This window comes from Laccaria bicolor, genomic scaffold (assembly GCF_000143565.1).
Source record: "Laccaria bicolor S238N-H82 LACBIscaffold_10 genomic scaffold, whole genome shotgun sequence".
NCBI classification, from domain to species: domain Eukaryota; kingdom Fungi; phylum Basidiomycota; class Agaricomycetes; order Agaricales; family Hydnangiaceae; genus Laccaria; species Laccaria bicolor.
This window is the reverse complement of record NW_001889881.1, coordinates 26,849-53,730: the sequence shown is the minus strand read 5'-3', so window position 1 is coordinate 53,730 and position 26,882 is coordinate 26,849. Positions and strand designations below refer to the sequence as shown.

The 26,882-nt window shown below is 48.5% G+C and overlaps 10 protein-coding genes across 10 annotated transcripts; 7 read left to right on the top strand and 3 right to left on the bottom strand.

Moving 5' to 3' along the window:
- Positions 1–380: 380 nt before the first annotated feature.
- On the top strand, positions 381–1,847 carry LACBIDRAFT_249203 (uncharacterized protein; the record flags this gene model as incomplete). Its single annotated transcript, XM_001880315.1, is given in 7 exon segments — positions 381–499; positions 545–774; positions 829–934; positions 986–1,164; positions 1,234–1,586; positions 1,598–1,609; positions 1,656–1,847. Coding segments are annotated over 7 exon segments (1,191 nt in total), but the record flags the coding sequence as incomplete, so codon positions are not given.
- A 184-nt stretch (positions 1,848–2,031) lies between these two features.
- On the bottom strand, positions 2,032–3,982 carry LACBIDRAFT_296209 (uncharacterized protein; the record flags this gene model as incomplete). The annotated part of the gene is made up of 7 exons (XM_001880067.1): positions 2,032–2,572; positions 2,631–2,822; positions 2,874–3,373; positions 3,428–3,522; positions 3,574–3,623; positions 3,674–3,756; positions 3,806–3,982. 7 exons carry the CDS (start codon positions 3,980–3,982, stop codon positions 2,032–2,034), a joined length of 1,638 nt encoding a protein of 545 aa, XP_001880102.1.
- Positions 3,983–5,134: 1,152 nt separating this feature from the next.
- On the top strand, positions 5,135–6,966 carry LACBIDRAFT_296208 (uncharacterized protein; the record flags this gene model as incomplete). The annotated part of the gene is made up of 3 exons (XM_001880314.1): positions 5,135–5,401; positions 5,460–6,892; positions 6,951–6,966. 3 exons carry the CDS (start codon positions 5,135–5,137, stop codon positions 6,964–6,966), a joined length of 1,716 nt encoding a protein of 571 aa, XP_001880349.1.
- Positions 6,967–8,073: 1,107 nt separating this feature from the next.
- Positions 8,074–10,924, top strand: LACBIDRAFT_184628 (uncharacterized protein; the record flags this gene model as incomplete). Its single annotated transcript, XM_001880313.1, has 12 exons — positions 8,074–8,201; positions 8,254–8,453; positions 8,513–8,663; positions 8,714–8,767; positions 8,829–8,917; positions 8,974–9,009; positions 9,063–9,367; positions 9,418–9,629; positions 9,669–10,007; positions 10,064–10,155; positions 10,210–10,745; positions 10,794–10,924. 12 exons carry the CDS (start codon positions 8,074–8,076, stop codon positions 10,842–10,844), a joined length of 2,193 nt encoding a protein of 730 aa, XP_001880348.1. The 3' UTR covers positions 10,845–10,924.
- A 16-nt stretch (positions 10,925–10,940) lies between these two features.
- On the top strand, positions 10,941–13,478 carry SDG16210 (uncharacterized protein; the record flags this gene model as incomplete). Its single annotated transcript, XM_001880312.1, has 12 exons — positions 10,941–11,078; positions 11,143–11,273; positions 11,325–11,331; positions 11,388–12,079; positions 12,133–12,267; positions 12,321–12,465; positions 12,521–12,574; positions 12,630–12,778; positions 12,839–12,847; positions 12,899–13,041; positions 13,121–13,227; positions 13,281–13,478. The coding sequence occupies 12 exons, from the start codon at positions 10,941–10,943 to the stop codon at positions 13,476–13,478; spliced, it is 1,908 nt and encodes a 635-aa protein (XP_001880347.1).
- A 365-nt stretch (positions 13,479–13,843) lies between these two features.
- CDF-E (CDF-like metal transporter) lies at positions 13,844–15,248 on the bottom strand (the record flags this gene model as incomplete). Its single annotated transcript, XM_001880066.1, has 4 exons — positions 13,844–14,211; positions 14,265–14,765; positions 14,817–14,945; positions 14,993–15,248. The coding sequence occupies 4 exons, from the start codon at positions 15,246–15,248 to the stop codon at positions 13,844–13,846; spliced, it is 1,254 nt and encodes a 417-aa protein (XP_001880101.1).
- Positions 15,249–15,717: 469 nt separating this feature from the next.
- Positions 15,718–17,499, bottom strand: LACBIDRAFT_386226 (iron-containing alcohol dehydrogenase; the record flags this gene model as incomplete). The annotated part of the gene is made up of 9 exons (XM_001880065.1): positions 15,718–15,975; positions 16,027–16,178; positions 16,225–16,297; positions 16,353–16,530; positions 16,589–16,626; positions 16,678–16,796; positions 16,846–17,118; positions 17,184–17,401; positions 17,460–17,499. 9 exons carry the CDS (start codon positions 17,497–17,499, stop codon positions 15,810–15,812), a joined length of 1,257 nt encoding a protein of 418 aa, XP_001880100.1.
- A 16-nt stretch (positions 17,500–17,515) lies between these two features.
- Positions 17,516–18,675, top strand: LACBIDRAFT_249237 (uncharacterized protein; the record flags this gene model as incomplete). The annotated part of the gene is made up of 5 exons (XM_001880311.1): positions 17,516–17,760; positions 17,817–17,937; positions 18,047–18,253; positions 18,306–18,359; positions 18,412–18,675. 5 exons carry the CDS (start codon positions 17,516–17,518, stop codon positions 18,673–18,675), a joined length of 891 nt encoding a protein of 296 aa, XP_001880346.1.
- Positions 18,676–19,677: 1,002 nt separating this feature from the next.
- Positions 19,678–24,972, top strand: LACBIDRAFT_296202 (uncharacterized protein; the record flags this gene model as incomplete). Its single annotated transcript, XM_001880310.1, has 3 exons — positions 19,678–21,307; positions 21,361–22,334; positions 22,393–24,972. The coding sequence occupies 3 exons, from the start codon at positions 19,678–19,680 to the stop codon at positions 24,970–24,972; spliced, it is 5,184 nt and encodes a 1,727-aa protein (XP_001880345.1).
- A 393-nt stretch (positions 24,973–25,365) lies between these two features.
- Positions 25,366–26,510, top strand: LACBIDRAFT_249179 (uncharacterized protein; the record flags this gene model as incomplete). Its single annotated transcript, XM_001880309.1, has 6 exons — positions 25,366–25,407; positions 25,463–25,619; positions 25,684–25,787; positions 25,867–26,031; positions 26,095–26,284; positions 26,320–26,510. The coding sequence occupies 6 exons, from the start codon at positions 25,366–25,368 to the stop codon at positions 26,508–26,510; spliced, it is 849 nt and encodes a 282-aa protein (XP_001880344.1).
- Positions 26,511–26,882: the final 372 nt, after the last annotated feature.

Sequence of the window (26,882 nt, the reverse complement as noted above, 5' to 3'; positions counted from 1 at the left end):
TGGCAGGCTTTCAATTTCGTAGGCCTCACTTCTCGTCACGTTGTTCGTGTTGTATGACCTTGTTTAGTTCTAAGGACGATGACCCCTGCCTTCAAGCTTGAAGAAATTCATGAAAGAGTTGAAGTAGGCTTGCTGCACATAACTCAGGACCACCACAGCCATGCCACCACGCAAGGACCGCGATTTTGTCATGGGATTCGACTCGGACTCGGACATCTCCTTACCGGAAGACGATCTCAACACTTCCGCCAAGGGTAAAGGCAAGGCTAAAGCAAAGTCTGGGGATAAACTGCGTTCAGACAAGGGCAAAGGAAAAGCGAAAGATACAGTGAGCGGATAGTTGTATAATAACAGAGTTATAAATTGCGGACTATTTTCAGCAAGCATACACATGGGAAGCGTCGTATACGCGTTCTTGGGACACCGTTCAAGAAGACGAAGCTGGCAGTTTACAATCTTCTATTGAGGAGCTGATGGCAAGGGGGAGGCGGCGACGGTAGTTCAAACGGCCCTCGTTTTTTACTCTACTTAATCCAAGCCTTAGCCTCCTTGCCCCAGCTGCTGCCATACGACGTACGATTATTCGACATCTGGTGTTGCTCCTCGACTTGTCAGCGTCGATGATGGACAGAGACATGAGACCGACACGATTCGACCTCATGCTCCAATATGCGCGAGAGTTTATAGCGGAATGGTTTGATCAGAATCCTCTGGGGCAGATTGGCGTGGTTGGTATGAGGGCTGGCATTGGAGAACGAATCGGAGAAATGTCAGGTGCGTGCTTTCACAAAAAATGCTTTACTTCACTCAAACGTTATCGAAAAACAGGAAATCCACAAGACGTACTGAAATATATTGCTGAACGACACAAACTTGAGCCGACTGGAGAACCTAGTCTCCAAAATGCAATTGAAATGGCCAGAAGCAGTATGAAGTGTGTCATTACCCATATATCATTTTCTACAACTGACTGTAAAACTCCTAGTCACCTTCCAACCCACTCATCTCGTGAAATATTAATCATATTTGGGTCGTTGACCACATGCGATCCCGGAAACATTCACGATACAATTGACACATGTGTAAAGAACAAAATCCGCATCTCCGTCGTCGCTCTGGCCGCAGAGATGAAAGTCTGCCGGGAGCTCTGTAACAAAACAGGCGGTGGGTCTTAAATCCCGCAGTTTATTTCAGCTTCATCACCGCCTCACCACTCAACCCAACCAAGGGCAGGTCAGTTTGGGGTGGCTATGAATGAAGGACACTTCAAAGATCTTTTATTCGAGCTCATCCCACCTCCTGCACAACATGCAACGTCTCGTGTTGCCGGGGCAGGCACTGGATCTTCCAATCCCGCCGCCGACCTCATGATGATGGGATTCCCCACCCGCCTCCCGGACGCGACCGCTCCAACGTTGTGTGTATGCCATTCCGAACTTAAAAGCGAAGGCTTCCTTTGCCCACGATGTCTATCCAAAGTCTGTGATGTTCCTACGGATTGTGATATCTGTGGTTTGATGATTGTGAGCTCTCCACATCTTGCGAGAAGCTACCACCATCTTTTCCCGGTCAAGCCTTACGATGCCGTGTAAGTGAGCTTCCTTATGGCGTGCGTTCAATGTTTTTTACACAATTGCGATAGGGCGAATCTTGAGGATGTGACCGATCCATCGAGCTCATGTCATGCATGCTCGCGTCCGTTCCCAACGGCAGTCTCAGCCTCAGCAACTGAAGGCGTAAGCCCTGTGGGTCGATATAAGTGTCCAGAGTGCCATCATGATTTTTGCGCGGACTGTGACGTCTTTGTCCACGATGTCATTCACTGTTGTCCTGGTTGCGGTAACTAGTACATACGCTGGCCGAATGTTTTAAAAATCTTGTTGTCTACCTACAAAGATACTTTAGTAATGGCTTATTCTTCCGCATATGGCTTTTGGGAAGATAGTCCCGTACAATAATATAGCTAGGATATTATAAGGGCACCAATTAACCTACTATGATAAATACGAGTGAGTGAAACGACGACACCTGTTACCGAATTACTCCCGAACCTCCAAGCTCCTGCTCTGTGTCGTCTCGGAAGGGGTCCATTGATCTTCGTTTCCAAACGTCCTCCGTTTTATGTGAATACCGATCTATTACCTCAAGATCCCCTCCTTCCTCGCGATCAATTAAGCCGACCCCCTCTCGACCAGCCCTTAAATTTCTTCGACTGGAGTTCCCTTGACGCAACTGGCCTAACGGGTGTTGGTGGTGATCCAGATCTTCATCCTCATCCAGATCCTCCTCCCCATCACTCGCCTCGCCAACAGCCCAAAGAACTGAGCTTTCGCCTTCCCCATGTTGTTCGCCCTCAAGCTCACCGCCCTCTTCAGACGTCTTCTTATCCACTTTCCGACGTTGTCTGGGTCGTGGAGTTGCGGACTTGGTTTTCCCTGTCACTGGCTCAGGCTTCTTGTGTGTCAAAAGAACGACGCCCGAAATAAGGACGGAGATAGATAGGAAAATCAAGAAGAGTGTCCAGGATTTATATGAATCGACCTCGTTGTTGAAGATCAAAGAGTCTAGAAAGCTGCAGAACGCGTGTGAGAAATGAGGTCACGCATTCTAAAAGACTGATTCGACTATACCCTGTGGCAGTATAGACACCATAAAACACAGGCACTACAAGAGTCGAGTCGTATACTTTTAGGCCACGGTTGAGGCATATGATTTGTAAGACGGCGGTAAGTGCAAGAAGCAAGATCGTAAAGATGGGAGCCGCATGGCCAAACTGATTCCCAGGATTTTGGTGGGAGAGGGAACCAGACAATAACTTGACGCTGCAAAATTCACTTGAGAAAGGAGGGTGATTGATGAAAATTAACACTTACGTGGCTTTGGCAAATACCAAACATCCACCAGCGAGACCTCCGCCACAACAAGCCCATCCGATACCCAGAGTCCAAGCGACCTGTTTATCATCTTTTGGTGCAGCCCATGTTTCCAGGTGTTCGGTAACCCAATCCATAGTTGCATACCAGCCATGTTTTATCGCGCCAAAGACACCCAAAACTCTCCCAAGTAACGATTTACGTCGCCCACCCCCTGATAGCGCACCGCCTGGCAATCCTAGCCCGACACCCGGGCGTGTCCCCGTGCTGGAAAAGGGTACAGCTTCCAAGTCGGCTCTCGCAGCAAGGACGGCGTCAAGTCTGCTTGTGAAGACGAGGACACAGAAAAGAGCGAATGCCATCGCGAAGAAGAAGCCTAGCCAACCACCACGCCTCCATAATCGGGTGATATGTTCTACATCTGTTCCATTTGAGAGGCCGCTGTTTATGGAACCAAAAGCAACGATGCCGACCACGCCCAGAACAACGACAATAGTGCCCTAGTTGATAATAACAAGTTAAATGGCGTCAAGGTACTGTGAAGAAGGACAAACATAGACATCTGTGCTCGTAACCGGGGTACCGACTAGAAAGCGAGCAAAGAGGAAATTAAAGACAAGGGAAGAGGAACCCAGTGGTGCAACATATTCTGGGCGACATTGAGCGAAAAGACGCGATCAATGGGCAACCAAATACTTACCCGCACGCATATATTCAAGTGCCAATGTACTTCCTATTAGCTGTGATAGACTGGAAGATATGAGTTCCAATCGAAGGGTAAATCAATTGGTGTAACAAACATGTATAGTAGTATTCCCAGCAACCACAACGGTCGCATCCAGTCTTTCTTGCGCGCGCCTTTCGGTACTGCGCTTGTTCGAACCTTTCTATTATGTTAGTCAATGAACAGTTTGCCGAAGCAGTCTACAAACATGGTCTAATTTTGTGAGATTGAGGCCTGCGGCATTGAGAACGGAGGCAAGGAGAATTATAGCGAGTCCAATTATGAAGGCAATAACTGGGCTAGCATGGCGGGCTGATACGGCGTCAGTTGAGACGGAGGTCGGAGACGATGAGGCAGAGGTCGCAGTTGTGGTGATAGTGTCCATTTAAAGTCTAATGACAACTTGAGGTCGTGTTTCTCGTGAGTTGATCGTAATAGGCGTCGTTCTGAGATTCAGTTGGACAAAGATGGCGAGGTGCCTGCCAGCAACAGCGACGAAGGCAAGAGGAAGCTGGGTCTAATGGCTGAGTCGAAAATGGGCGCAACGATGACTGTCGTGAAGATCATCACGTCATCAATAATATGTGTGTTGACAACACCGGTAAACACCGTACACTCTGACACATCATCTTGACTTTGATGAGACGCTGCGACGCGCATAGCTTCGTCGTCCGACGCTGTCCAACGCTAGTGGTAGTCGTGTCAACGCACAGCTACCAGCCACCTTACATGCATAAATTCTGCTCTCAAAAATTTCATTGACCACCGCCCTTCCACTTTCATGACAGCTCCTAGCGAAAAATGCAGCAAGTAAGTATTTCATTGTCATCAGTCGCATGATGCTCACTCGCTCATTCAAAGCCTGGACTGCTTCCGTGATGGGATTTATCTAAGCGCCCCAGTGTTATACGCCATCGGCTTTATATTAAGTGCGTCGGCGTCGGCGTCGCGGCAAGTGCCCGCTCGTTGTGCTTACGCAAATTTGCAGTTTTCTTAGCTGTTGCTGGAATCGTAATTTGCACCATTAAACGTCGCCGGGCGATACTGTCTAGTACGAGCGGCAAATCAAAACTCCTCGCTGCCAACGGCATGTTCACCCCCCCTCATCACGAACCAGCGCCCCCGTATACTCCAAACGATATTCCCCCTACGCCTGCACCTTTACTGCAATACCCTCCGCCATCTTATAGCCCTGTTTAAATCTCCCCCACGACGACAACCTTGCCACCATCTGTATTGATAATATGTAAATTCACCGGTCACCATATATAAAAGTCGGGGAACAGTTCTGTGTTGTACAATAATTAAAATAAAAACCTAACGTGTACCACAAGCTCATATCTACCACTTTGAAAATTTTGAATGCAATTGACAAAGGATTCTTGCGGGTTCACTGATATCGAGGGGAGGTAAGTCCTCGGGGAAGGTAACGGCCCACAAACTTGCGGCGTGCAGCCGCTGATCCGCAAGAATTGCCATTTACGTCGATGGGAGATGATAAACCGTCACCCAGTTCACCCACATTTCGCGGCTTGACATGAATAGTGGTCCAAATTCGAGTTTTGTTAACCAACAAACGCTCTCTACGCTCCCGCTTGAACTCATTCATGCCCTCAACCAAGCGTATCTTCTTCACCTCTTGGCAACAGATCCAGAGAGCGTTCTTCCACCGGGGAAGACCCCCTTGTCGATGCTTGCCCATGCCCAAGTTGGATTACCAGACGAACCACCGGGACGAGGAGGTCAAGACACAGCGTTGCTTGGTCGAGTGAAGGAAGTGGCACATAAAGCCTTTTGGACTGAGGTGCGTTCCCACCGTTGTGCCGGTTCTGAAATTAACAGGAAGTTGTTTCTTATCGTAGGCCCTTGAAGCCCTGTCGTCACCCATCCCCTCTGTACAGCTACCTCGTTTGAAGTGTCTATACGGCGATATACTCGAGGCCCTTTCTCCTCTCTTCCCTCCTAATCATCAAATAGTGCAAGCCTTGTCCTTACCTTTTCCTCCGACATCTTCTCCCCTTCAATCTGCCCGCGTCTTCCTCAAAGAGATCGTGGTAGCCCTACGTGAACGATGTGCTCCGCTACGCGATGATATGGTGGATGAACTTCTTAGAAAGTTAGACGACCCTTTTCCGGTCTACGCCCCAAAAGTAATAGACGCTAATCACATAGATGCCACTCAGCCTTCCAGTCAAGCCCAACCGCCGTCGCCCCTCGCACAACTTCTCGTGGATGTCATGCAATCCATCCTTTCCTTGGTAGAGATTATGAAATCGGACCTTAGCACCTTTGTGCTTGGAAATATGACAGATGCACAGCTGAAGCAATTGGTAATAGAACAGGCCAAACTCCGTGAAAGACGTGTGGTTTTGGACATCTGGGGCGCTCAGAAAAGTGGAGGTGACCACCAAATTAAAGAGATTTGGCAATCTTGGCTCGTAGGAGCGCCTGAGACGGCAACGTCAACCCCGAATGGCATTCCTGAAAAGAAGAAATGGATCACTGCTCTTGTCAACGCCTTATGTTCCGATAGGCCCCTTTCTTGCGACCTTCCTCGGCAGGCGGACCTCACAAGGGAGGCGTTATCTGAAGAAGATACCGGACAACCACAAAACCAATTACCACCGCAGTTTCTCCTCTCTGCTCCCGCCTTGTTGTACATTCAGAACCTTATACAGGCTATCGTCATTGCAGCTTCGTTACGCTCGCTCACTCGATTGCACCCAGTACTCCGGTCCAGCGACCAGGAACCACACTACGATTTCATGAATCAAATTTGGGTGCTCCTCAAAGCCGAGATTGACTCGAACGCAATCGACAATACCAACGGGGGAACGAAAATAAACAATTTAGCCGATGAAGTCATCCGTGCGCGGACGCTCTCATCCGGGAAGCCAGAGCCTGCCGAAGAAGCGCAACTACGGGCGGCGGTGGAACGCACTCTGCGACCTCAAGACCCCGTTTTCTTACTTTTACTTCGACGTCTCATGGGCGCCATAGAAGCCCGGCTTCTCTCTATCATTACGGAAAAACAAGGACAGGCGAAGAGAACTTTTCCTGTGAGTATGCAAACAGGGCGAAACCCGGACCAAGATAGAAATACAAATACGAAATGGCCGAGGTTGTCATTTCCGGAGCGCCCCGCTTTCTCCTCTACAAAGAATGCGTCCAGCACAGTTATCGCCCCAGTGGTGAGAGGTTTCGAAGAACCGGTTTTACGGAACGCACTGGAGGAAGTTGTACTCAAGTTAGGTAGTTGTGTTGATTGGGTGGAATTTGTTTGGGAAGACTCGATGTAAGACGCCCTTTATTTTTTTGACCGCGAACTTATTCCGATTTTTTTCCTTTGGCAGGATGTTTTCGACTTGAGTGATTCATCCGGCCTTTCAAAAAACATCAACTCTAAGTTGCTTGATCCTGTTGTTCAAGAGCTTCCGCATATCCCGGACTCCTTTTAGCAAGGATTTGGCCGTTCCAAGGCGTAAAACCTGTTCTTTCCACACATTTCCAATGAATTACTACGACGAATATGCCGGATCTTATCGGCGACAATTTGGCATTATGTGATGTATGATCCGGACCCTCTATCATAGTTACCTCCCCCATTCCTAATAATATTTTCCCTAGGGACCATGTTGATGTCCACATGGCCTGAGTACGGCAAGTATCTTTGAAGCATCAATGATGCATGCAAGTTGCAACAATCATTCCTCTCGTTGAGAGTCTATCATTCTCAATGCCACTCAGAATATGAATGGCGCTATGTGGTTCTCCCCGAGGTCGTTCTCGTGCGGCTGGACCTCTCAGCCTCAGAACCCACTGCACGTCATTTGCCAAGCCCTTTACAGGTTCTCAAGATTACATACACACACATCATCGCTCTTCTGATACCAAACCCTGCAGTTAGACGCTTCTGACGGGAAACATCTTACTCTATATCAGCGGTAGGTGGTTTTTAGAACGTAATAACGACGATAGTCGGGACAGCGGGCTTGCATTTTCGGAAGGATCTTGAACCGAACATAGACACTCAAAGCATATCATAACCAGGCGTCATCAAGCGTGAGGTAGTGGATATATGTCGGAAGGTAAGGCTGGATGTAGTTGCGCGCATTGAGAAAGTTTGGGGAGATTCTCGGCCAGAATCAGAGACTAATTGACCGGCCAAGGGAATTTAAACTGCACTTCAATCTGGCGATGAATAAATGTGGAGGAGGTTTTAGCACAAGTTGTAGCTATTTCGAGTATAGCCGGAAATACGCCGAGCGCATTAGCTGCAAACTCTGGACGAACGAGCGAGCGCCAAACAACAGTTGCAGCCTAGAAGCTATTCTGAACTTGTCTCTTCAACCCCTAACAAAAACGGCGCAGAACGGATCTCATCCGTTGCTCCGAACCTATAAATTGCGACGCCCTTCAGAATGGTTCTTACAAGTCCTTTCTTGGTCTACTTCGCGTCTTCTCTCAACTTTTTCAATGGTCCTCGACGATATCCTTGATTCTGGCCTGAAACGATTGGCACCCGTTGTCCAAGCCCCACCACCAAAAGCGACCACCCTTCTCTCGAAATTTGTCGACTCTCATAGGGAGCTCGAGAGTTACAGGTGAGTGCCGTTGACCTTCTTCAACAACTTGGTACTGACGACATGGATGTAGAAATGGAAAGACTGTCAAAATCGACGGACAGACTCTTTCCACCGCTGCAGTTGTCGCCGCCGCTAGGTATAGCGCCAAAATAGAACTGGACGACTCTTCTGCGGTCCAGGAGCGCGTCCTCAAGAGCCGAAAGGTTATTGTTGACAAAGTAGAAAGTGGGGCAAGCGTCTACGGGTTATCTACTGGGTTTGGTGGCAGCGGTTCGTCTGTGCCCTTCGCTTGAATATTCCAGCTTCATACTGACCAACCTCAACGATAGCCGATACGCGCACCGACCAGCCATTACTGTTGGGTCATGCTCTGCTTCAACATCAACACATTGGTGTAACTCCATCGTCTACGCAGCCCCTTGACGTTCTACCTCTCACAGATCCTACTACCTCGACGGTTATGCCCGAATCTTGGGTTCGGTAAGAGTTCTTTCATCTGCGCCTCACAGCCAGTCTCATTTTCCTTCCAGCGGTGCCATGTTAATTCGAATGAATTCGTTGATTCGTGGTCATTCTGGCGTCAGGTACAATCATCTCAAAACTTTGCAACGCGTCAACTTCTCACAACACTTTTGTCATTCGTAGGTGGGAACTCATTGAAAAAATGAAGGAACTTTTTGCTGCCAACATCACGCCTGTGGTGCCGTTACGCGGAAGTATCTCGGCTTCGGGAGGTCTGTCTTGTACTTCTCCGCATTGACTTCCGCTTCTAAATTTATTTACCTTTTAGATCTTTCCCCTCTTTCCTATATTGCTGGCGCTCTAGGTCAGATAACAAATTACTCTATTGGGGGTACAGTTTAGTAAACGTCCGTGCAGTTGGCAATTCTTCTATTCAGGTTTTCCATGGCCCTCCCTCCTTTCATGGTCGCCAAGTCTCCTCTTCTGGAGATGCTCTTCTGAAACACAAGATTGAGCCCATCTCTCTCGCGTCGAAGGAGCATTTGGGAATTCTCAATGGGACTGCCTTTTCTGCATCTGTGGGCGCGCTCGCTGTGAACGAAGCCGTGCACATGTGCCTCTTAGCCCAAGTTTGTACCGCAATGGGTACGGAGGCACTGAAAGGTACTACCGGTTCTTATGCCTCATTTATACATGCGGTTGCGCGTCCCCATCCTGGTCAAGTGAGTTTCAAATAGTATCGCTGTATGCTATAAGACTAACACGTGGTCAGGTCGAGTGTGCGCAGAATATTTGGAATCTTTTGCAAGGCAGCCGACTCGCTCAACAACACGAAGAGCAAGAGGAAGTCACGCTCGAAGAGGATCGTTATTCTTTGAGACAAGACAGATATCCCCTCCGAACTTCGCCTCAATTCCTAGGGCCCCAGATTGAAGATATTCTCGCAGCCCAATCGGCGATAACGCAGGAATGCAACTCTAGTACGTTATGAAATGAGAATGCAAGCTTTCCCTGTTTACTAAGCATTCATGTAGCGACGGATAACCCGCTCATTGACGGTGATTCTGGTGAAATTCATCATGGCGGTAACTTTCAGGCAATGGCCGTCACCAACGCTATGGAGAAGACACGACTCGCTTTGCATCACATCGGAAAACTTCTCTTTGCACAGAGCACCGAGCTTTGTAACCCGGCTATGAACAACGGTTTACCGCCATCGCTGGCGGCAAGCGACCCATCTCTGGATTATCACGGAAAGGGTGCCGATATCGCCACGGCCGCTTATGTAGCCGAACTAGGTTACTTGGCCAACCCAGTGTCCACCCACATTCAGTCGGCTGAGATGCACAACCAAGCCGTCAAGTTTGTTCATTTCACCTTTCCCTTAGATTAGCAGCTAATCAGTGGCATATTAACAGTTCATTGGCTTTAATATCTGCAAGGGCAACTATTACTTCCCTAGAAGTTCTGTCAATGTTGACTGCAACGTATTTATATCTTTTGTGCCAAGGTACGCTAGCATTTTTTCGATAGATCACCGATAGCTCTTAACATTTTTTTTAAGCACTCGATCTTCGGGCACTCCAACAGGAATTCATTTGCGGATTGGAAGACATCATAAAGGAAGAATTGACGTCAATATTTGATCTCTACTTGACTCCGGCTCAGCACAACACTCTGCTTAAACGGGTGATAAAGACAATGGAACAATCATTGGACAAGACAACCACCATGGACAACGCCGATCGGATGCGTGAAGTCGCTGGATCGACCACCACGCTTCTTCTTGACTTCTTAATGGGTCCCGACATCGTTGTTGTCCCAGGCGCAGAATCCCCACTGACCCTAATTCCGAAGTTCCGAGCGAATGTTGCATCCTCCGCATCGACACTGCTCGACCAACTCCGAAAGGACTACCTCAGCGGCGATCGTGGAGCGGCGCCCGCCACTTCTCTTTTGGGCAAAACGAAAGCCGTCTACGAGTTTGTCAGAATCAATCTTGGGGTTCACATGCATGGTGCTGAGAATCATGGCCGGTTCGTAAATGGTGTCGGGGCTGATAACCTTTCAATTGGCCAACATATCTCGAGCATCCACGAGGTATGGTCTGCGTTTCTGAAAAGGGCTTTTTTACTGACATCTTTGTAGGCCATTCGGGATGGTAAATTACAACACGTCGTCCTGTCGCTTTTCGCGTGATGTGATTAAGATTGAAAGGATGCTTTATACTGTTTCGAATTGTATATTCTACTGTAGATTATTCATTTTTATGAACCGCCAATTGTCATACTGGCAATGTTCTGCTTGAAGCATGCCCACGTGACAAGCGCCCTCCCTCGTCGAACCGTGAACGCCGCAACGCGTAGAAAGTCAGATCAGTGCAAGACTCCATTCCCTGCCCTCGTAGATCGACATTTCGGATTGGTTCCATATGTAAGTCACTTCTTGGTTTGTTCTATTCAAATATCTATACCTACCAACAAAATATAGGCCGAAGAAAGCTCGAGAGCGTTGGCAGCGATCACCCACTCCAGTGGAGTCTTGGAGCGATGCCGAGGGAGCTAACTCAGACGGCGAGTGGGAAATACAAATCATTGGCGAGGAAGTAGATGAAGAGGGAAATGTCAGGTGAGTGTTGCCCAGTTCTTTTATGTGCGTCAACCTCAATTTACTCTATAGATACGAAGTGAGTCGACTGCTCATCTACTTTGGTTTGAAGGTTGTTTTTAATTTTTGCTGCAGGCGGAGTGGGTTACCTGGTCCAGAATGGATGGCACCAATACAACCTGGGACAACGATCTTCTGCAACCTCGGCATCACGAGGAGTGGGACAGGATACAAGCTCAGCGGCGGTTGGACCTTGCCAAGGAGTCTCACGACATTGAAATATGGGCTACGTTGGACATCTACAACACCAACACACGATTGCGGGCTCAGGCTTACGATGAGAAATTGAAGGCCACAAAGCGTTCTCAGCAGGACGACCTCCCGCCACGCATGGCAGAGCTCATGGCGTCGCAGGCACATCTTTTCGATGAACCCGCATCTGAACCACCCATGAAGAAATTAAAGACTTCAACCCCTCGAACCCAAAATGTGAAAATCAGATCATCTAGCTCTGTCGGCAAATGGTCACCATCCATAACAAGCAGCAAACATTCTAATGGGGAGACTTCGACCACTTTGTCGGTCGGCACTTCCAGTTCAAGTCGGCAAACAACCTCAACTCTTCTGACCCCTTTCTCCGTCTCTCCTCCTCCCAAGTACACTGGTGCATCCAGTTCAAACAAAGGAAAGGGCAAGAGAGTGGCGGCATCACCTGGGCTGTCTTTGCCCCCACCATCCCCTATTTCTATGCCCATGCCTTCAAACCCTCGTACCACCAAGCCATTGCCCTCTAGGTCAGGCCAAAAAGTGGGTAGAACAAAATCAATGTATGTTATTCACAATTATCCATTGCAGTATCTTATTCTCTTCTGTGGAATAGTCGCGAACGCCTCGAGGAACGCTGGAATAAAGCATCAAACTCCACTGCGCCCATAACATTCGCCAACGATATCGACGACGAACAAGTTCCCGCTTTTTGCGAAAATTTTGAATATCTTGAATCTGTATATAATGAGTATGTTCTTGCCAATCTCAGTGTTTTGATGACTCATGATGATAATTTCCCAGCCCTAATGGCTTTCAAGTTGTGGACCCTGAATTTTTAGTCCGTTGTGACTGCGACGTATGCATAGAAGCAATGTATTGTGACTGCCAGTCAAATACAGGATTAGTTGACGAGAGAGGTCACCGTGCATTCGCGTACACTGTCGATGCAAGTCGTTCATTCTAATTTCTGATCATGAACTGACTGTACACAAATCATGCAGGGTCTATTTGCCTTCAATGTGCCTCCCGGAGATGAAGTTATCGAGTGCAACAAGGTGCGAAACTCCACTGGTTCCTTGAACACATAACTGAAACATCCTACATCGGTAGTGTTGCAGCTGTGATATGGGGTGTCAAAACCGTGTCACGCAACAACCTAGAAATTTCTCGATACAGATATTCAAAACTCCCGATCGGGGTTGGGGTGTGCGGTCGATGGAAGACATACCACGAGGTAAAGTCCTAGGTCTCTACACTGGGTATGTCCTTGCCCGATTCTCGATTCTCATGGTTGATGTTAACGTGATTTCGGTCTTTAGACTTCTCATGTATGTTGCTTGACCTGGCGTTATCCAACTGTTCGTTCATTTACCTTCCAGGACACGGAAAGCAGCGGATGATCTGGGACGCGACCGAAGATCGTACTGTTTCGACTTGGATGGACAAGAAATCCAGGATGACAGTGAAAATGACTCGATGTCGGGCAGGGATGAGGGATACACCGTCGACTCGCAAAGATGTGGTTGGTCGACGTTGCTTCTCTTGCACCCGTCTTCTCACTTTGGTTGATTTTCACAGGTAACTGGACTCGATTCATCAAGTACGGAATAGCACGCGACCTCCACAGAGTATAGCTGATGCCTCCTCCAGCCATTCATGCGGTCCTAACCTCGAGATATACCTGGTGTTGCATGACGCCGTTCCTGACGTACGTTTACTTTCACTCGTCTTTGTTACTCTACGCCAATGATCTCCCACTAGATGGGCTTACACTACATCGCTTTCGTCGCCACTGAGCCGATCATGGCCATGACAGAGTTCACCTTCGACTACGATCCGAAAGCTGCGGTTTCACCCATCGAACGCAAGGGCAAGGGCAAGGGCAAGGTGGTGATCCCTCCTGGGTGTCGTCAGTGTTTTTGTGGTTCCAGTCAATGTAGACAATATCTGAAGGTGTGAGCTTTTTTCCCCTTCATCCAACCTTTTGAATCTTGTGGACCGGACTACTTGTTGTACGTTCCTTGGTTTCTAGCATCTGCACCTCATATCCTTATATTGTCTATGTATAAATTAGGTAGTTGCATGCACATATTGTATGTGGGTTAATGACATTCTTGCTGGCGTTTGTAGAGTAGTATACATAATACGAGACAGTTCAAAGCACCTCTTCAATCTTATTTACGTTACGCGAAAAGCGACAAGACGAATAGGCCCTTGACAGCGTCGTTACACATCAAGTGCAGTAAGAGAGGCTACATTACATGTTTGATACAAGAGGGTTAAGGATAAGTTATGAGCAAACTGAACGAAGGATGAAAGGGATTCTAAATGTCCACAACAATCTGACCGACTTCGAATTTCACCCGAACCTCTGTAATTTCCTTGTGTGCTGCTTTCAGAGTTCTAGTGATTTCATCCTCCCAGGCGGAGGCTTGAATAACAGTCATATCATCGGATACCTTTGCAGTGACATCCACGAACATCAAAGAACCTGCCCGACGTGCACGTAGATGATCAAACGAAATCAATGTTGGACACGACGACGACTCCCAAGAATCCGGAATGAAAGGCTGCAAAGTCTTTAACAACAGTTTGCGTTTTCGTGGGGAAACCCCTGCATCTGTAAGGTCTCCCCATGCGCCTCGAAGAAGGTCAAAGCCCTGTTTGAGGATCACCATTGACACAAGAAGACCTTCAAGCACATGTGAGTATAAAATCGACAGGAATAAAATCGATGATATGCACCGCCAATTGGATCAAGAGGGAAAGCAGGCCAGAGCCATGTCCCAATAATTGCAAAGAAGGCAACTAGACTGGAGTACGCATCACTCCGATGGTGAATGGCGTTTGCAAGCAGTACAGGGCTACTCTCTTCGTCCGCTACTACCTTTGTGATTCTGTATAACCACTCCTTCGCCACTACACTGACGGCCGCGAACCACGCCGCATTGGGGTCGACTAGATGGACATGGTGATGTCCAATATCGGGCAATGGGACGGCCGTTGTAATAGTTCTAAGAAAGTCCTGTAATTGGCCAGGCGAAAGAGACGCTGTTGTTTCTGCGAGGGTTGCGATGAGGAGGTTGTAAGAATGGAGGCCAATGGTGACAGCGCCAGCTATCAATAAGATGGATATCGTTGTTGTTCCGAGTGTTTCGAATTTCGCAAATCCGTATGGGTATCTTTCTGAAGGAGGTTTACGGGAGAGACGCCAACAGAATAGGGTGACAAAGTCGCCCAGGAGGTCTACAGGTGGGTGTTTAATTTACACCATTCATGATGTCATAGAATACGAACCACTCATCGAATGACCGGCATCGGCAAGTAAGGATGCAGAGTGCATGTACCATCCAGCCAACCCCTTCGCCGTCGTAAGGACAATATTCGAAAATAATCCAATGAGTGTAACTTGACTACCTTTGTCGTCTACAACCGCAACAGTCGTCAATGGGGCATTGGTGAAGTATCAAAACACGTACGTGAACCCTTGAGCGCTGCGATTATCTGCTCCGCGTCATGGGTGTGCCCGTTCTCATCTCCGTGCGAGTGCGAATGTCCAAATATCGAGTGAAAGTGTGGTTCATCAGGCTCGCGTGGTTTCTCATGCTCGTGTGCCCCGTTTCCGTTTTGATGCTTCCGGTCGTGGAGCGTGTTATTGACATTGGCTGGACCTGAACTTGTGGGCTTTTGGCCTACTGAACCTTTCGTCGATTGAAAACGCGACGACATCGATGCAGGGGAAAGACGGAGATGGTTTGGTTCAAGAGACTGTGACCCCCTGTATTCCCCCGAGAAAACTGCCACGTTAGTCCTCAGGGATGGGAACCGTACTCGGTTGTGCCACGTCCGCACTTGAGTTGAATAGTTACTGGAGTGGGTGCTATTGGTGCTGGGGTGTAAAGGAGGGACTGAAACGACCAGAAAGTTGATATGTTTTCGTTGAACGCATACGCGTCTCCAAAGGTTAGTTCGATTGATCATTTTAGGCAAGTAGAGGCAAGGCAAGGCGGTCCCAAATTGACGGTTCTCGCAAGACCTCCCTCATATGTTCGAATCATGTACTAGATTCGAAGAAAATGCATCGGCAGAATTCTGCCGAATGTTACAAAGTACGGGGGTCCTCCAGTAGTCCTGATCAAAAGCCTAGGCAAGGCCAGGTAAGACTGGTCCTTGGTCTCTCCTGTTAATATCTCTGTTACAGTTCAATGTTGCGATAATATTAGTTCAATAAAGCATAGACTGCCAACTTCGGTACAAGAATATGTATGCGCATGCCCAAGCGTAAGTATATCACAATTTGTTAGGGTTATATATACCCTCCAGAAGCTGGATCACCTTCTCCAACCGGACTGAATCAGCCTGCGCCCCCAATGCCGCAGATGCGATGAAATTGAAATCTTCTTTAGGAACTTTGTATTGGGTCAGACTGGATTGCAATCCAAGACTGACAACAAGTCTAGATAGTTGTCAGTAGAAATCACAATATATATATTGCATCTTGACTGACTCGTTGATTAACGTTGATAGACGGCGCACATCCCCTTCGACAGAGCCTGTCGATGGTTCGCGAAGGAAAAACAGTGCTTCTGCCAGGCATTCCCGATCCTCAGCGGATGCTATTTCTGCTTGCAGCGCAACAGTTGGAGATAGCGTAAGACACTTGAAGAATGTTAAAACACCGCAAGGCAGAGGAAATATAACCGACCGATGTTATTCCGTGAGGAATTCCGTACTTGGCACCCAACTTGTGCCCGAGTGAATGCGAAAGACCCAATGCACTATGTAGAGGCGTGGTCAGCCTTTAAAGAAAAGCCAAGTTTTTTTTTACAGTACCTGTACTTTTCTTGCTTCATCGGCCAAAGACTCATCCACGAGGCCAGCTGTAGCTTTTGTCTGACGCCAACATCTGTCGGATTTGCTTTGGAGTCTGGAAGATACTTGAAAAGATCTCTGATTGCGCCGTAGCAAAGAAACTTGACTGGTTGCGAGACCAGAGGTCTGTATAGATTCTCTATACAAGTAGGTTATCGCCTCGAATGTCAAATCATGTAAACCGTTCGTTCACTTACCAACAGCGTGATCGAGGGCACGAACTCCAGTGGAAAGCCTAAACCTTGATAAGCCTAAGGTCTGAACTAAACAGCGTTGAATAACGTACCAGAGACGCTCAGGTGTCGCAAGTGTTAACTCTGCATCCAAGATGACGCCTGCCGGAGCCAACTCATATGAGCTAACAGCCACCTTTTGGCCTTCGTCATTGGTAAACCCAGCACCAATCTGCTTTCGATATATCAAATGAACAAAGGCGACTACGACGAAGTCATACCGTATATTCGGCAGCGCTGAGGGTTGTGGGGATCGCGATCTGACGCGGGGTCAACCCTCCAACTTGTTGCTGGATGTTATATAGGATGGCTTTCGACGCATCGATTGGAGAGCCTCCCCCAATTGATACGATCACATCGCAACTATTCTCCTGGAACGCTTTGATGCCGTTGCGGATGCCAGCGATAGGAGAATGTTCCCCGATTTCGAAGAATGTGGCACCGTATGCGTCGTGTTGTCTGAGTATTCCCTCTACCTTTCGTACCACATCGGTCTAGGAAAGTCGTGGTCAACTGAACCTGTGGCATCATCGGCAGGCTGGTAGGAGAGAATAAATACCTTATTCATCAAGCTCTTTCCTGTCATGATTAATGCTTTCTTGACACCAAGTGTATTCAGTAGTTTCGGCAACGCCGTTACGACAGAACCTGGACCATAATACACTCCCTTTAGAGTGTCGGTCCAGCCGTAGAAGCCTTGCAAAGCTGGGGTGTTGTCGAGGGCGGACATAAAGAATGGCTCCGCAATGAGTAAAGCGTTGGTTGATTTATAGACATCTGAGGAAGTGGCTTAGTCGTCAGCTTGGTAAGTGGATTTGAGGTGAGAATTCAAAACCTTGTTTGGCTATCAATTGCTGCCCGGGTTCAGGTGACATGCCCGCTCACCCGCTTATGCTTGGTAACTGGCCTCGGTGCTTGAAGCGCACTTCCGCTAGCTGGAGATATCTAGGCCAAGTAGGGGCTCGCCAGTCTTCCAGCGCTTCCCCGCCACCATTTAATCCTCGTTCTACTTTCAAATTGACCAAACCACCTTGTCCTACGTGGAATCTTGGGCATGGTCTACCTGCTAGCTTCGCGATACAGGAAGGACAAGAGTCAGCGCGGAAAACATGGGATATGAGCACTACGCCGTCCAGGTTACTTTTGGTGCGCGTTGGACGCGAGTTCTGGGACTAAAATGCGTCTTTTTTAGGGACGCGTATCGGCTTTTAACCTCAGCAATAGTACCACGTCCAATTGCCCTCGTGTCGACTGTGTCCGCGGAGGGACATACCAATCTTGCTCCGTTTAGGTTCGCATGCGCAATACACCTTGTCATTGAAGTTGAATTTTGATATTTCTCGATGATTGGCAGTTATTTTTCCATGGCAAGTGCATTGCACTCCGTTTCATCCAGCGCGCTGACGAGAATCACTTATATAGGTCTCTCACAACCCACCAATTGTCAGCATATCATTCTCCCTTTCCCCTAGACGTCCGAAAGATACCCGGGAAAACATCCTCAAAACGAAAGAGTTCACCGTCAATATCATTAGCGAGAGCTTTGCGGAGGCAGCCAACGCCACTGCTGTTGAGTCTCCGGCAGACGTCAACGAGTGGATCGTCAGTGGACTGACGATGGAGCCCAGCGTTAGTACCAAATGGCAAATCGCTTAGAACCATCACTTAAACCTCTTTACAGACTACCGTGAAACCCTCGCTTGTGAAGGAAAGTCCTGTTTGCATGGAATGTGAAGTAAGTCATTGTGAATGTTTTCATCCCTCAAAATGCTGAGGCTTCGGTATAGCTCTTTAGTTCGCAAGATATATCCCCACCAAATTCTTCCGACATTACCACGACGGTGGTCCTCGGCTTAATTAAAAAAGTCCACGTCTGCGAGTCAATCCTCGTTGATGATGGGACATCGATTGACCCCTCCAAACTCCGGCCGATTGCACGTTTGGGAGGAAGAGCGTATGGGCGATTACTCGAAGGGTTTAATCTGCCTTCAGTAGTCTGGAAATCTGTCCATGAGGACTATCGCAATCTTGCCAAACGGCAGGTGCCTTGAGGTGCACTGGTTGTGGAGTCATCGGTGCGCTCTCTACGCCGTCGATGTTCATTAGTATCACTTGATGCCATCGTGGAAAATTTATGATCTCTGGTGAAAGGGCAGGTAGATGTGGTGCCACGACTCCTCGTACGCCAAGGCTTTGCCCGCCTCCTGTTCCTACGTTGCGAGTGCTAACCAAACGAGGGTTAATGTAGAAGGCCGTTACCAATGTCCTGCGGGTTGTACCCGAAGTGGACGCTTGTTTTTATTCACCTAAATTTCACCTCGACCTGATTCCTCGATACGCTTTGAGATATTGCATTATTTTCGCATTTATTTGAGGTAAGCGCTTTGTCTCAATTTTGTCCACATACTTGGGCGTCAGGCACATTTCCCATGTCGTTGTCAATCCGGACATGATGCATGAGCATTAAATGACGTCGAAGGCAAGGTAGAAGCATTTGAGGTCGATAGAGCATTTCTACAGTATTTTCTGGAATTCGGAGCTCGGGACAGAATGCAGGCCAGAAGTTTTGGAATCCGGGTCTAATGCGTCGTTTTTTTTAGTTTGGGAAGTAATTCGGTGGCTGATTGTTATCGCTTCTCGAGTGGTGTGCAAAAACCGATGGGGTTAAGAGGGATTGAGCCTCGTTTGGCAGAGATTAACGTTGTGATAGCACGAGCAAAGGTGAACAACATGGACATTGTGACCAAAGTGGGCAAGAAACGGAGGCAAATGTACGGCCACGTGTTCACAGCTTTTGAGTTCTTCTCTGCCGCTCTCCCTTGGCTCTCCCAGGTACTTATAATATCCTTGTAATATCTCCGCCCCAGTATATCATCTCACTCGCCATTCAAAGCCACTCATCATCAATTTCTTTTGTCGCCGCAGGTCTAACACCTTCATCATCACGGCATCACATATTCGTTTCTTGACGGGTGCGTCCTTTACATCGACAGTGGCGCTAAGCGTCCTTCTGAAGCACTCCTTTGCAGCCCTCGAGCCCCTCTACGCTTGCTATGGCGGATCAAGAACCTCAGCCTACGCGGGCGGAGCAGAGAATGATGGCTGTTGCAAAACTTAAAAGAGCTGCATCAGTACCACGATTGAAGGATGGTAGGCGGCCACCGATGCATGTTGAAGCAGTCAGTGAAGGAGAGAAGCCAGTGGTCAATGGAGTGGCCAGCGAAGAGGTAGAGGAGGAAGTTCGGGAAGTTCAAATCAGTTACAGTGAAGCAGAGAAGCTGGCGAGCGACACAGAGCAAGGTCAACCCGATGACGACAAAAACGTTGACCCCGATAGTCCGCCTCCTGAAGAAAACACTCCAGAAGCCGAAATAGAGGTGGACGTTGAAGAGGAACGTCCGTTCTCGCCAGGACTCAATACGCGATCAAAAAGGCGTTCTCGCTCGCGTTCACGTTCCAGAGGTTCAAAAGACTTCAAGGGAAAGGCGAGAGGGGCACAATCACCCGTCCAACAAGTTGCTGGTGATTCCTCTCCAGATGAGGGTCCACCATTACTACATCCTATAGCACTACCCATGTTGACGCCCCTTCTATCTCCGATACCCTCTCATTTTGCGCTTCTACAACAGTCCCGCCTCCTGCGTTCGCCTACACCTGCATCCCCAGAGCCCTCTTTATTTTATCCTGGCACTTCACCCCCAACACCGATTCCATTGCCAACGCTAGAAGCTCTTCAGAGGGGTCTGATACGGTCAAATAGTGCGGGAAGCACTGCTGCGGGTCGGAGGATGGCAATGCACAAGTTGACAGGTGGCACGGAAACATACGACTCATCACCGCCACCAACTCCACCTCCTCTTCCCGGAAAATTGGGGCGTAACAACACTGTCGCTGGCGGAGAGCGTATTGCTGCTCGCCAATTGATGTTCAGTCGGCTGGGTGGGAGACTGAATAAGGATTTTGAAGAGCAGCAGACAAGCGGCGCAGAGGATAGAACTGCTCCATCTCCGACTCCAAGACGTCGAAGAAGGTCTCGTAGAGCCTCAGCTAGTGTCAACACCGCGAACGCACAAATTTCTGACTCGGAGCTTGTCACGACTTCACCGAACACACCACTGGTCCCACAAACCCCCCTGCCTCTCCCACTAGAAGCGTTTGCAAACCTTCGTGCTCAGTCGGCTACCCCAAATCAAGCCAGCAGTTCGCGCAATCAAAGCAATGAACGTGCCGTGGAGCCACCACCATCATTGCCTCAAACCGAGCCTGAAACTGAGCCCCCTGAACCTCGACGTCGAAGCGTGTTAGTGGAAGAAGAGGATGATGTTGAAGACCGAATTCCCTCCCTACCACTACCCGTGAACAATTCCTTGCCAGGCACTCCTCCTCAATGGTATTCTCCCCATATCGCTTCGCTACGCACACCTCAATTTTCAAATCCTCCTTCAAACGGATCATCAGACTCTGTTTCTGGTACAGGGGTTTTGCCTGTGTATTTAAGCCAGCGGTCCCCGTCTCGGAATGGTCCCTTCCCAACCAGTCCATTCACAACGCCTTTGAAAGAGGAGAAACCTCCTGGAGACGAAGACGAAGAGCAGGTTTTGTATCCTGCAGAGAGTAGGCCCCGTACTCCATATGTAAGCAACATGGAATTTGACCGTGAGATTAGTTGGGTTGCTTCTCCTGGTGAGTGACCTTTTGTTTCTTGAGTTTTTATATCTCAGGTTTGAAATCTGTAGTTCCGGAAATTCGCATGCCTATTGACGATAAAGAAGATGATGAAGAAGGGGAAGAGGTAGAGGTCCACCAGGAGGATCCTGACGACGAATACGTTGAATATGAGGATCCTCCTCTATCTGCTAGTTCTTCCACTGGGTTCTCGCCTCAGGATGTTGAAGCCTTTGACGATATTTCTCCTCGAATGTCAACTAGTTCCAAGAGCATAGTGGTCGAGTCGGAGACCTCTCTGGATGCTATACCACCCCATCATATACCAACCTCTCCGTCACTAGCGGCTTTATCTCAGACGGCTTCCTTCACTCTTGCGAGCGATGTGTCTATGTCTCCGCAAACCTACCCAGCACGACTTTCCATTGCATCTCGCATTCAGAGTGATCGCTCACCATTGAATGGAGACTTTACCGACTGGGAGGATCGTTTTCCTAGTGCTGAACCATCTACGAAACGGAATGGCGAAAGCTCATCCCCAAGCACATGGGACAAGCTTAAAAGCACATTTACTCGTACTGGTTCAAGTAGTGGCCGTCGTTCACGAACAAATAGCATCGTCACTCGTGAAAGACGTGATCACACTGATTCCAGCATCAGTCGGGAAAGCGGCGCCAGCGTGAATAGCGGGAGAACAGACAAGGGCGAGACGATTCTCTTCCAACATCAACCCCAGCAGCAACCCTTGATGCAGAGCCCTTCTGCGTCTGCATCCATCCTTTCATTATCGCATGCTCCACCGCGAGGTGGTGCTTCTCCAATCCCTCCAGTGGCTTCTGGTGACATGGCGAAGTATCGAAATGCGAAGTTGTTCCCTTTCCCTGGAATGAAGCAATTGCAGGAGCAACGTCGGGTCGCAACAGGGGGTTATCCAGCATCTGCCTCATCGCCCGACGTTTCTATGGCATACAGTGGTCAAGAAGACGTACAAACTCCGCCGCCTACATCTCACTCTTTGACTTTGAACTCTTCTTTTAATCCAGAGGTGAGTCAGCAACCGCTCTTTTACGATCTTTTGACTTACATACGGTACGGTTTTCAAGTCCGGTGAGCTGTCCTCCTTGGGCTCAGGACCTCCTTCGGCCTCTCATACAGACGTTTTCACCATTTCACCTATTTCGCCGCAAAACGGATCATCTTTGAACCTGAAATTGCCCATGACACTTCCTGGTGTGAAACAATGGCTGAGCAAAAACAACAAGAAGAAGACTGTTCCGCATCAGAGCTTGTCACCTTCGGCCTCGGCGTCATTCTCCCCTCCTCCCATCGAATTGCAGAACTCCTTCAACTCAAACAAAAAAGCTTCACTAACGGATTTGCTTCGAGTAAAGGAGACTGAACTTGGGACAGATTGGGAAGATATTGGGATCACCCCGACGAGTACGAAATCAAACACGTTGTTGGGGAAAAGATTGAACGGGCCTGAGTTGAAGGAACGAGTAGAAACTCCTTCCCTAAATGGAACGCCATATCACACCGACACAGAGAAAACACCCAAAGCCAAAAAGATTATGCCTCCTTCCTTCGCTATGTCATCGGAACCTCGACATCTCTCGCCCGACGATCAACCTCCGCCCAGTACCTCACGGTCAGAACGACCTGTCTCTGGGACGCCCTATCCCTCCTCTTCATTGAGTGATTATCCCAATCACTCAACGTCCGAATCTGAGTCAACGTCATCTTCATCTTTGAGCCACCCCTCTCAAGGTTCTGCTGTTCTAGAGCGCCTCGAGGAGAACCTTACGCGAGGCTCACGTAATCCTATGCTGGTGAATGTAGTCGACGATCCCCCTCGAAAGTTATTGTTATCATCGCCAGTTTTGCAGGTCGTCGATCCCAATACGGTGAAGGACAGATTTCTTTTCTTGTTTTCTGATATCCTCGTTATCGCAAAACCCGTTTCTCATGATCAAGACAACTTTATGGACGCTTACAAGCCTAGCCCTCCCGATAGGAAATATGTGGTGAAGAGTGTTGTCCTGCTTCGAAATTTACGTTTTTTCCCGGATAGGACGGAATTTCAATCAAGGACTGGAAACAATTCTCCTGTTCCTCGAAATCCCCTCGTCAGGTCTTTCGTTCTAAATTTTTCGAAAGATCCAGATTATGCCATCACCACCCTGTTTTCCAAATCTAATATCCCGGATGACCCACAACTGCTTGGTCAATTGCTATTCAAAACTATCGACTTGGATAGAGCTCGCTTGGGGGATTACCTGTCAAGGAGGACCTCGAAGATTGTCCTCAAAACATACCTGGATAGTTTTGGATTTGCGGGTTTAAGGATTGATATTGCTTTGAAGGTCTTCCTACAATCACTTCACGTCTCTCCCAAGTCGACTCAGAGCCATGGGGCTTCAGAATATCTTCTTGATTTCTTTGCTGTCCGGTGGTACGAAGCCAATGCCAAGAGTGTGGCGTATGACAAGGATATGGCTATTCGCCTTGTTCGGGGTCTCGTTCAGCTCAACGACCTGCTTCATGACGGAATCGCGGATGAAGCTGGCAGATCAGACGATGTTAAACGCAACATTACTAGCAGGGATTTTGTGGATGCCTTCCGGCGAACTGATGTGCGGTGTCTCGTGTCTGACGAGTTTCTAGAAGATGTTTATGACTCTATTCGTTCCGAGAGGCTATGTCAAGCCCGTTACCCAAGTCCGACGAGCAGCGCAGATTTGCAGGTCACCATCAAACGGCAGTTACCAGCTCGTCTAACCTACAAGATACAATCTGACCCCATCATCTTCCGCATACCCCATGTCGATCCTTCTTTCTCGATACAACTCTATGGTCAAGATTTGGTCTTTGATCCTCCTGTTCTAACTTTCGCAAAATCATCAGAGGCGTCATTCCGCGTAATGGGAACTTCCCTTGGCTCAAAAACTGTGACCCTATGTCGATCTGGACCAAACGCTGTGAATTACGCTGGTTTGCCCATAAGTCATACCGTGGTTGTTGAGCGCGCCTTCATGCGCAACACTTTCCAGCTAGCTTTCTCAAATCACACGGGGTTGAAGCGAAGATATATGTTCAGCGTCGATGACCCTCTCATTCGTCATCAGTGGGCCGTATCTCTTAAACGACAAATCAACAATGCTACAGCAGCAGCAGAGCTGTCCACGGGCTCTTCGACGCCAGTAGCATCCACATTCTTACAAGCTGCTGAGAGTGTTGCATTCAAGGTCCTTCAGGAGATTTTGATAGGAACCTCAATTCCCTCGAATCCGCCTAGTTCAAAAGGACCTCTACATCGACACAACATCTCGTCTCAGTCCAGCCATGGTAGCGTTAACATTAACGGCGGCTTGACGGTCGACCACAGAGGTTCTCCTCAGTCTCTTGCAGCACTGGTCCGGTCAAAGTCTCGTAGCAAAGTTTATCACCGGCACGGGGCAGGCAAAAACGAGCTTGATCTCAGCAACAACGCAAAAAGTCGCAGCCCACTTGAAAACGGTGGAGGGGACCTTTTCGAGAATTCTGTTGTGTATGACCAAAGCGTCCGGATTGAAGGGAACGTCTGGTCAGGGCGTGATCTGCAGATGCAATGCCAACAAAATAGCTCAATCCCGTTGGTGCTTGCATTCCTCCGAGTTGATTCCCAAGAACATGTAACACCATAACCACTCACTCTCACTTGCGTAAATCCCCTTCAAATCTTACACCCATTCTGTTACTAACCTTTTCCGCTAGATGATTTCCCCCGGCAGCTGTCAGCTATCTGTATCTCTTTGCATGTTCACCTCTCGCTCATTTAATTTGGTTCTATGTATACTATTGGACACCGTTGTTCCTACATATATCGCTCCTTACGTATCGTATTTACCTGCAGTTATGGAAATTGACATCATGAAGCATTTGGCTCATTTTCACATCTTGAGCTGGACCAACCAGTGTGCGAACTTCTACATATTTGTTCAGTGTTCACTTCCACCCTGATTCGCGTCTTCAACCCCGTGCCACTCCGACTCCCTGGCTGAGCGTAAAGTCAAATAGACTCAAGGCTGCACGAAGACATGGAGGTCAAGGTGAGGCCAACTTTTATACAATCACTTTTGGTATGAGCTTCTTTTTGTGTGCGCACGAGATCTATGAACTGACATCTCCCTCCAGGCCGGTGGTGCTGCGGGAACTGCTGTCGATCTCCTGTTCTTTCCTGTTGATACCATGAAAACCCGTCTCCAATCTGCGAAAGGTTTTAGGCGCGCAGGAGGCTTTCATGGTGTATACAAGGGGGTGGGCAGCGTGGTTGTTGGCAGCGCACCTGGAGGTACTTATTTTTGATTTTCTTGCCTGTCAACCAGAGCAACAAGAATTAACATACTTGAACTTAGCGGCTGTTTTCTTCTCAAGTTACGAGACCATGAAAAAAATCCTGCCGTTCTCCGACCGTCTTGCGCCAGTCAACCATATGATCTCTGCATCCGTGGCGGAAGTTGTACGGATGTTTCCCTACATCTTTCGGAGCGCAATCCCATTTTCACGACTCCCTTCTCTGGTGATGCACACCCTTCCAGGCTGCCTGTTTGATTCGTGTGCCGACTGAAGTCATCAAAACGAGAACGCAAACTTCTACATATGGAATGCTAGGACAGTCGTCACTCGCAGCTGCACGGCTTGTTCTCACGAACGACGGATGGCGCGGCTTTTATCGGGGATTTGGGTCGACCATTATGCGGGAGGTGCATTTTTGCTTGGTTTTGCCTGTGCGTTCTCATATTCTGCCGCTGACATTTTCATTTTAGATACCTTTTACCTCGTTGCAATTCCCACTCTACGAGTTGTTAAAGCTACAACTTTCCCGAAGAGTCGGGCGGACACCGCTTTACGCCCACGAAGCTGCCGTTTGTGGGAGCATCGCGGGAGGATTTACCGCCGCTGTGACGACGCCACTGGACGTTTTGAAAACGCGCGTCATGCTTGACCTTCGTGTATGTTCCGTTTTCATCACACACTCTCCCCGACCCTAGTAATTCTATCTCAGGATCCAACCAATGAGAAGCTGCCTTCATTGGGACGTAGATTTAGGACTATCTACGCTACGGAGGGCGTGAAAACTCTATTCTCAGGCGTGGTGCCACGCACTCTTTGGATATCTGCTGGTGGTGCGGTATTCCTGGGAGTGTATGAATGGGCAGTTCATGGCCTTATGGGTATCTAGACTTTCAATACATCTATAGAAGATTATCCAAGGCTTATCGCATGGCGCCTGACCTATATCACAACATTAGATCGCTTCGTGTCCCTCTAGGTCTTTCCGTTAGAGGCAAGTGGAAGTAGGATATTGCGTGAAGGCTGGTGAAGGCTGTTCATTCGGTCAACTTTCGGTATTCTATCACCCTGAAATTACCCCAGGAACGGGAGGACAACAAAGAACATTGAACAACGTGTCGGCCATGCGTTTGATAACTGATCTGCCGGATCCGACCTGGTAAGTACGGACCTCCTCCCTTACATCAGTTTCACAACGAGGGACAATACATACATGCAAATCTGTCCACGGCGAATGACTGTGGGTCTCAAACAGATTGCG